The sequence below is a fragment of the Haliotis rufescens genome, unplaced genomic scaffold (genome assembly GCF_023055435.1).
Source record: "Haliotis rufescens isolate VD_foot unplaced genomic scaffold, xgHalRufe1.0.p SCAF_15, whole genome shotgun sequence".
Taxonomy (NCBI): Eukaryota; Metazoa; Mollusca; class Gastropoda; order Lepetellida; family Haliotidae; genus Haliotis; species Haliotis rufescens.
In genome coordinates, this window is record NW_025963835.1 from 30,750,883 (window position 1) to 30,760,481 (window position 9,599).

Sequence of the window (9,599 nt, forward strand, 5' to 3'; positions counted from 1 at the left end):
GGCTCTTACATCGCTAAGTGCGTCAAATGACGTGAGCACCTTGATTAAAAACTTGAAAAGATTTGGAAAATATCTGTTGACAGCGAGTTGGCGGTACACATGCTGTGCAAATCTTGCAATCGACTCGAACTCTGCATAACAGTTTACGAACCGGATTTTGATTTTGGTGCGCGATTGTAAGAGGACTATGCATAGACTCGTTAGTCCAGCCCAAATCTAACTACATAATACCAGTCTAGTTCGGCAAGGGTGGAAACTGGACTTTCATAGTCAGTCAACTCTCTTGCCTCGGGAAGATGATAAGTTACAAAAACCAGATACTAATATCGCTTACGAAAGCGAGAGGCACAAACGATACGACCATGAAATGAGTTTAATAATCATTATATGATAAATAAACTACGGTTTAATAGTTAATCTCGGACAGTTCATAGGTGTATTGCACCATATTTCATTCTTGTTACGAACCTCATTCTTCTATAAAAGTATCTTCCTCATTTTAAAAATACACCAAAAGCACATTTTGTTACCGGCTCTGTACATGTGTTGGTAGGACGCGGTCGGGGGATGGAAACACCCACCCTCCGTTCTTTGGTGGTTGTTTGGTTGACGATGTGTTAAGGGGGCAATTGACACACAAACATATGTCCATGTGACAGATGTGATAGGATGTACCTGACACATACAGACAGATACACAGACAGACAGATAGACACTCACGTGTTTGACACCACTGCCTCTGTTTATAATTGATATATGTACCACGAACACACAAACATGTAGGTGTTCGCTAGCACTGACTCTATTTATGATGTAAGTACCTGGTGCATACATACGCACATACACATACATCTGAAAATCTATACATGTGGTGATACACGTGGAGTACCTGACACGCACACATGTAAATGTTTATGATCCAGGCATCTCTCGATAGACTAAGACTATGTCACCTTTCCCTCCCTCCACACACACACACACACACACACACACACACACACACACACACACACACACACACACACACACACACACACACACACACACACACACACACACACACACACACACACACACACAGATACACAGATACAAATCATGTACCTCTGTTGAAACACTTGAAGTATGTACCTTTCTCTCTCAGACACACACACACACACTCTCTCTCTCTCCCTCTTTCTCTCTCTGCATCTTGAAGTGACACACGCACACCGACTGATACAATAGTCTCACCTTGACGTGAAACTGAGCATGGAGAATGCTGCAATAGTCTTACCTTGAAGTGACACATGTACGGAGACTGTTGCGATAGTCTCACCTTGAAGTGACACATGTATGGAGACTGTTGCGATAGTCTCACCTTGAAGTGACACATGTATGGAGACTGTTGCGATAGTCTCACCTTGAAGTGACACATGTATGGAGACTGCTGCAGTAGTCTCACCTTGAAGTGACACATGTATGGGGACTGTTGCGATAGTCTCACCTTGAAGTGACATATGCATGGAGACTGCTGCAGTAGTCTCACCTTGAAGTGACACATGTATCGGGACTGCTGCAGTAGTCTCACCTTGAAGTGACACATGCACACAGACTGATACAATAGTCACACCTTGAAGTGACACATGTATGGAGACTGCTGCAGTAGTCTCACCTTGAAGTGACACATGTATGGGGACTGTTGCGATAGTCTCACCTTGAAGTGACACATGCACACAGACTGATACAATAGTCACACCTTGAAGTGACATATGCATGGAGACTGCTGCAGTAGTCTCACCTTGAAGTGACACATGTATGGGGACTGCTGCAGTAGTCTCACCTTGAAGTGACACATGTATGGGGACTGTTGCGATAGTCTCACCTTGAAGTGACACATGCACACAGACTGATACAATAGTCACACCTTGAAGTGACACATGTATGGAGACTGCTGCAGTAGTCTCACCTTGAAGTGACACATGTATGGGGACTGTTGCGATAGTCTCACCTTGAAGTGACACATGCACACAAACTGATACAATAGTCACACCTTGAAGTGACATATGCATGGAGACTGCTGCAGTAGTCTCACCTTGAAGTGACACATGTATGGGGACTGCTGCAGTAGTCTCACCTTGAAGTGACACATGCACACAGACTGATACAATAGTCACACCTTGAAGTGACATATGCATGGAGACTGCTGCAGTAGTCTCACCTTGAAGTGACACATGTATTGGGACTGCTGCAGTAGTCTCACCTTGAAGTGACACATGCACACAGACTGATACAATAGTCACACCTTGAAGTGACACATGTATGGAGACTGCTGCAGTAGTCTCACCTTGAGGTGACACATGCATGGGCGAAGCTGTTTGATAGAGTATTTGTTTAGATATTTACGGATTCATCTCATATTCCTCATATTATGGTCAGCACTTTTGCAGATGCTTTTCACATGTCTTTTCAAACTGAATATTGAATCAATGATCACGCCAAGATTGCTTGCCTGATTGCTTGGTTAAACAATAAAGTTACCAACACCTCTGTTGATATGTATTAAAACTAAAACTACATCAAAGATGAATCATTTAATGACAAAGCTTCAGTTTATGCTCTGTCGTAGTTTACTGAACAATATTTATGGAATTTTTGTTAGACCACATTTTGAACAATTTCTTTTTATGCATATGAAGTTTGGGACGGTTATACCAAAGAGCAGAGTGATACATTAGAAAAACTCCAACTAGAAGCAGCAAGAATCGTAACTGATTTAACAAGCTATACTTCTATCAACAAATTGGATTTCGAAACTTCCTGGGAACCCTTATCAGAGCGTAGGAGAAAACGTAAATTGTGTTTAATTTATAAAATATATAACAATTTGACACCTTCATATCTCAAAGAGCTAGTACCACAGTCATTTAATGTGATTTTTTTATATCGGATGAAAATGAATTGATGCAATCACTATTGTTAATTGTGAAAGATACCTGTGATGTAAATATTGACCTGATGCTAGTTGGCAACGCCATTTTACCTAATCATGTGAACGAAAACATTTCTAGGAATGTACATACCTACATAAAGAAAACAAAAAGGTTTGAGTGAGCAATGTGAATGTACATACGTTTCTCTATTTCTTTTCTTTCCTTTCTGTCATTTAATGTATCAATTGTAAATAAGCACACATGTAAATCTGTGGGGGAGGGCGTTCCTAGTTGTGATAACGTGTGCCCAATCCTTTTCATGAGAATAAAATATGTTTTAGCCTGAACACACTCGCACACAAGTATGTACCTCTTCCACAAACACACATACCTTACCTCTGTTGATACACTTGAAAAATGTCCCTCACACATGAACGTCTGTTGATGCACAAGGTATCTCTCTCGCTCTCTCACTCACTCTTTCTCTCGCTTTCTCTCTCTCTCTCATACACACACACGGACACACATGTGCATGTTTGCCATCGTTGCCTGGGTATACACTTGAAGTATACATCTTTCACTCACATACACATGTTCCTCCGTTGAGACACAAGGAATCTGATAAACTTACACGCATTTAAGTGTTTGCCAACAACGTCTCTGTTGAACACTTGAAGAATGTACGTCTCACACACACACATACAAACACGTCCTCCACAACTGCCTCTGTTGATACACTTACAGCATCACCTCTCAAAGACACACATACACGCACTTGTACCTCTGTTGATACACTTACAGTATCACCTCTCACAGACACACATACACGCACTTGTACCTCTGTTGATACACTTACAGCATCACCTCTCACAGACACACATACACGCACTTGTACCTCTGTTGATACACTTACAGCATCACCTCTCGCAGACACACACACAAACACGTCCTTTGTTGATACACGATCTGTAGATGCACTTGACGTGTGTACACAAACGCGCACTTGTTTGTCAGAGCAACCTTCATTCGTCGTGTTGACACCTTTGACCAGGGACCATATACGGAAATGGTCTCTGCCTTGACGTAGTTCACTGACACACATACATAAATACTCGAGTTTTGAACAGACAAGTCATTCATAATTTGAGCAACACATATATCAAATGCATTGTCCGGGGACCTAACCAGACCATTCCAATACCAGACCTACGCTGACATATGTTACACACGTGATGGCGACCATAAAGTACCTTCTGTCCAATGACGCAATGTGATGTCGGTTTGACTCGTCCGGAGAATATATAAGTGACCAGTGGTCAAATGAACGTCACTTGTGCTCTCAAGGTACAGTCAACAACACAGCCTCAGGTAAGCTTGTATTTGTCCTAACACAGTGCATCAGGTTTGCATGGTTACATTATTGGTCAAATTCCCAGCTTGAATATTGTCAATGCACTTTTGTTTTCAATTCAACGTGAATACTGAACACTTGCTGTTCGTGAGAGGCGACTAACAGGATCGGGCACGCTGAGTTTGTTGATGCATGTCATCGTATTCCATTTGCCTAGATCGATGCTTCACAGCACTGATATTTAAATACAATTGGGTTTTATAAGCTGGAGACTTATAGTTGTAAAATAATGTATTGTATACTAGTTTTGGTTTCTTTGCTTTCAAACAGTATCACAGATTTTGATAATGTCATTACAGACCAGTCATAATACAATTTGTTCTTGAGACCAACTAAAATACTCAGCATGGACATATTGAGACGGTCGTGTTGTTTCAGGATGTTTCCACGACCTTCAGCCGTTTAAATTCATTTTCAGATAGAAACTCTTTGAAGAGATGTCTAAACTAACTATTGTGGCCTTCTTTGTGATCGTTGGGGTCCTAGCAATCAACGGTGCACGTGAGTATATCACCCATCAATACTTTCTGTCACCCCGAAAGAACCCGTGAAGATCCGGGGTAGAATAGGTCTTCAGCAACCCATGCTTGCTTTAAAAGGCGACTATGCTTGTAGTAAAAGGCGACTAACGGGATCGGTTAGTCAGGCTCGCTGACTTGGTTGATGCATGCCATTGTATCCCAATCGCGTAGATCGATGCTCATGATGTTATTCACGAGACTGTCTGCTACACACTCGATGTTTTACAGACCGCTGTCACATAGCTGGAATTTTGCCGTGTGCGGCGTTAAACAACAAACAATTTGAAACAAAACCGTGGCAGGATACCCTTGAAATTCATATTCAAGTTTCTTGATCGGGTTCTTTTTCCTAGAAGTAGAACTTGTCCTGTGTCAACTATGTGTCCTGTGATCTCACTCACGATGTGAAGGGGCTCGGGGGTCCCAGTGGTCTGAGGCGCCGCACTTTCTCAGAGCAGTCCTTTATGGTGCCAGACATGTATCATGTGTACGAATTCCAGATTCGACCTGATTATGTCTCCTGGTCTGTCAGCACCATACCATGCTCGGGGGCTTCTCCAACGTGGAAACCGTCTAAAGCCTGCATCATTTCGTGCGTTTATCCCACATCTGATCGAAACTGATATAGCTGAAATACTGTTAAACACCACTCACTCACTCTCACACACCCATGCAGATAAGATGTGCTCACCCATTTAGCGGCCACCCGGTGTCACGAATTGCATCTTGGCACTGATTAGTAAATGTAGGTGTGTGAACGTGAACTTCCAAAATGTTTACAGAAAGAAATACTTATGACGCCAAAGTCCGTATTTGTTCTGTTTAACGTATAGATTCTGCATTAATGTTTTGTATTACAACCATATTGGACTGGTGTCGCTCCATATATAGACTTCAGTCCTGCTCAACTGAATTCTGTCTTCGTTTTCAGGTTTGCGTATCCGACCGATTTACGACTATGGCTCACCAGGTAAATATTGTATTCATATGTTTTTAATGTAATGTTTTAAACACATTTAAACTGTTAAATCTACTAAATCAGTCTTTTCGTGTCAGTCATATTTATAAAATAGAAGATTTTGATCTTGTTTTAATGTATTGACATGTCACATGTTAGCATCAACCAAACAAATGTTTCAGATTATCGTCTTATTCCTGGGAGGGACGGACGTCATAGACTTGTTCGTGTATACGAAAGACCAGACAAACCAGATCACTGTGAGTCATCCTCATCTTCAACCTTTTCCTCAATAGGCTGATCGAATAGATGTTGAAGGATGGGGCGGCAGGTGGTCAAGTGAATAAAGCGTTGTGTCGTCTCACACATGCGGAAAACACATAAATACGGTGTCCTCTGTCGTGATATTGCTGGAATAAATCTAAAAGCGGCGTAAAACAACATTCTATGAAAAGATACCAACATAAATATATATCATCAATGCATAAAACAATAGCATTAGCTTAATAAACAGTACTTGTTGTGCATTGGTCAAGCTATGCATGATACCAGTTATATGGTAAATCATTGAAGTGTGTTATCCGATTTACATTATGGTGTAAAATATCCCAAATATACATTACTCTTTATTTAATGTCCAATGATCTCCTTTCCAGTGGTAATCACTCAAGGACGTGGCGCAAACAGGCGGACATATGTCACTGACAATGTTGACCATCGTAAGATTATCTATTCTTACTTTTAGCAATTTGTTCATTTTCAGAAACAATAATTATGGCATTATGATTGCCAGGTATCACTTGATATTTAACGAACATCAAATTTGAACTGCCTTCTGTATAAGAACCTAGCGCCTTCTCAAGACGTCCCTTTTCCTGAACACTTTGTATCACAACTATACGTATGAAAAAGATTCACAAACACATGCTGGTGTTATAGTCGGAAAATGTACAACTTTTATAAGAGATATCTTAGAATAATGGAAATGATTCTTTTTGTCGATTTTATTTATAGTTTATATTTTCCTTATTTCAGTATATGATCACCCTAGAATGGGTGCACGTGCACTGTCATCTCATCACGGCTACAGCACCTTAGGAAGTAAGTTCAATACGACTCTACAGTTTGTTTGTTTGTTGTTTAACGCCACACTCACCAATATCCCAACGATATGGCCGTCTCTAAAGAGTCGAGTTTGGGCCAGATAATCAAGTGATCAGCATTACGAACAGCGATTCACGTCGTCAGGGTGCGATGAAACACAATGAACCAAGTTGCCAAGTCTGACTACCTCATCACTTTTGTCTCCTCTGATGAACAGCATAGATTGCCTGGTATTTTTTCTTGTCTGGATTCACCACGGCATTCGTGTACAAGCATTACCTTTCTCAAGGCTTCGTGATTCTGATAATGAGCGAGTGAGTATGGTTTCACGCCGCTTTCAGCAATATTCCAGCAATATCACGGCGGGGGACACCAGAAATGGGCTTCACACATTGTACCCATGTCGGGAATCGAACACGGGTTTTCGGCGGGACGAGCGAACGCTTTACCCACTAGGCTACCCGACCAACCCGATTCTGATAAAATGAATGAACATATATATTAGTCTTCATCGGGAAGCAAGACTTAGTATTTATTTCCCGCTACTGCAATATCAAAGCAACACCAAAACGGAGCGTAACTCATTCTACCCATAGGCGTCATTATCTAGTCCTTAAACTGTAGGTTCCACAAAGCGCAAGAACTGTAGTTTCTACCACATTCTGTGAAAGGGGAGGGGCATTATTGGGTTGAGTGAATTGCTATATGTACTTCAATGTGAATGTTTTGCTCTGTTTTCAGGAAGGAAGCGCAGATCCATCCTGCATCCATTCCACTCAGGTAAGACAATACATCTTGTTCTGATTTTTAACCCTGATACACCTAAATCACGATGTGACTGATAATATATTAATATTAATCTTAAGCATATGTAATCTGCTCCCGCGTAAAACGAAACGATTTTAGCTCTACGACTGTCTTATATGATAAGTATGGGAGTTACGACAGTCGTAACTCTACGATTGTTTTGTGGAAACGGGCCCAGGCCATACTAAAGATCTTTGAAACGACGTCACAGTATCTCTTTTCTGAAGACCCGTGAAGTTTCCGGGGTAGAATAGGTCTTCAGCAACCCATGCTTGCCGTAAAAGGTGACTATGCTTGTCGTACAATGCGACTAACGGGATCAGGTGGTCAGGCTCGCTGACTTGGTTGATGCATGTCATTGATCCCAATTGCGTGGATCGATGCTCATGATATTAATCACTGGATTGTCTTGTCCAGACTCGATTATTTACAGACCGCCGTCATATAGCTGGAATATTGCTGAGTGCGGCGTTAGACAACAAACCAACGAACCAACCAACCAATCTTTTCTGAATGTTGAAGTAAAGATTTGGTCTGTCTTCTTACAGCGGCACTGTTCCACCCACTGCTGGCTCGCAACTACGGTCTCAATCTCGCTCTCAGAGCCCGAACCCTTGGTGCCCTGTCGTACAGAAATCGTCTTCTCGGAGCACGTGGTCTTATGGGGCAACGCCTGGTGAGACCCCAAAATGTTGCACAGATCGCTACACAGGTGGGACATCACAAAACACCAGCGGCTGTGACCAAGGTCGCAACGAAACATGCGCCACAGATTATTCCCTCTGCCCCAGCTGTTGTCCTGACAAAAGGTGTAGACTCCTACCCAGCTCCCGCCGACGTATACCAGCCAGGTCCCGGTGTCAACACAGGAATCCCTAACCACATGGATCAAGTCGGCCTTCCCTATCAAGAAATCTTCGATCAACCCTCCGGAGGTCAGCCCCTGTACCAACCTGGCGCTCCATACAACGGCCCTGCTGGTCAGCCCGCGGATCTGTACAACGGCCCTGCTGGTCAGCCCGCGGATCTGTACAACGGCCCTGGCGCTCCATACAACGGCCCTGCTGGTCAGCCCGCGGATGTGTACAACGGCCCTGGCGCTCCATACAACGATCCTGCTGGCGCCCAAACCTACCTAGATCCTCTCGGCTCCGGCCCCATCTATCAAGGTACCAACGGCGCTTCAGAGATACTCAGTAATGGAATCGATGTCTACTCTACCAACCTCGGTGGTGGCTTCGGGCCTTCTTACTCCAATCTTGGCCTTGGCGATTACCTCCTCGACAGCAATGGTCAGAATTCTGTGATCTTTGACAGCAACAATCCTTCCAATATGGCCGCGTCTGGAGCCCCGACTGGGACAGCCGGCCCTGCCTCCGCTCCTAGTTTCATGTAGATGTTGAGTCGTGTTAGGACAAGTAACTATTGTTACTGATAACGTTGTAGCTTGTGTATTTGCTTTGAACGATACTGCTGTGTTTCCCATAAGCAATTGCACTATTGAAATAAATATTTATATGCAAAGGTTGATTATTGTTGTGTTTCACATGAGATGCTGAAAAGAAAATTATTACATTGAAGCATGTGACAAATTTAACTGCCAAGATTGTTTTTTTGATGTTTAACGCGGCACTCAGCAATATTCCAGCTATGTGACGGTGGTGCATAAATAATCGAGTCTTGACCAGACTGTCCAGTGATTGACATCATGAGGATTGATCTACGCAATTGGGATACAATGACATGCATCAGCCAAGTCAGTGAGCCTGACCACCCGATCCCGTTACGGCAAGCATGGTCGCCTTTTACGGCAAGGATGGTTTACTGGAGACCTATTCAAATCCGGGTCCTTTTGGTATAACGTGCCAAGAAAAGCTTATGTTCAT

General features: G+C 42.7%; 1 protein-coding gene across 2 annotated transcripts; it reads left to right on the top strand.

The window, feature by feature from the left end:
• Positions 1-4,241: 4,241 nt before the first annotated feature.
• On the top strand, positions 4,242-9,237 carry LOC124131969 (collagen alpha-1(XVII) chain-like). 2 transcript variants are annotated; one of them, XM_046495517.2, is made up of 8 exons: positions 4,242-4,280; positions 4,742-4,824; positions 5,776-5,814; positions 5,985-6,062; positions 6,459-6,521; positions 6,838-6,903; positions 7,648-7,686; positions 8,262-9,237. In XM_046495517.2, the coding sequence occupies exons 2-8, from the start codon at positions 4,761-4,763 to the stop codon at positions 9,107-9,109; spliced, it is 1,197 nt and encodes a 398-aa protein (XP_046351473.2). In that variant the 5' UTR covers positions 4,242-4,280; positions 4,742-4,760; the 3' UTR covers positions 9,110-9,237. The 2 variants fall into 2 exon arrangements, with proteins under 2 accessions (XP_046351473.2, XP_046351475.2); XM_046495519.2 differs by lacking the exons at positions 5,776-5,814; positions 5,985-6,062; positions 6,459-6,521 and having other exon boundaries at positions 4,250-4,280.
• Positions 9,238-9,599: the final 362 nt, after the last annotated feature.

Coding starts and splice junctions, on each gene's coding strand:
- LOC124131969 (XM_046495517.2), top strand. CDS start 4,761: ATGTCTAAACTAACTATTGTGGCCTTCTTTGTGATCGTTGGGGTCCTA. Junction 4,825..5,775: donor CCTAGCAATCAACGGTGCAC/GTGAGTATATCA, acceptor CTTCGTTTTCAG/GTTTGCGTATCCGACCGATT. Junction 6,904..7,647: donor CGGCTACAGCACCTTAGGAA/GTAAGTTCAATA, acceptor CTCTGTTTTCAG/GAAGGAAGCGCAGATCCATC.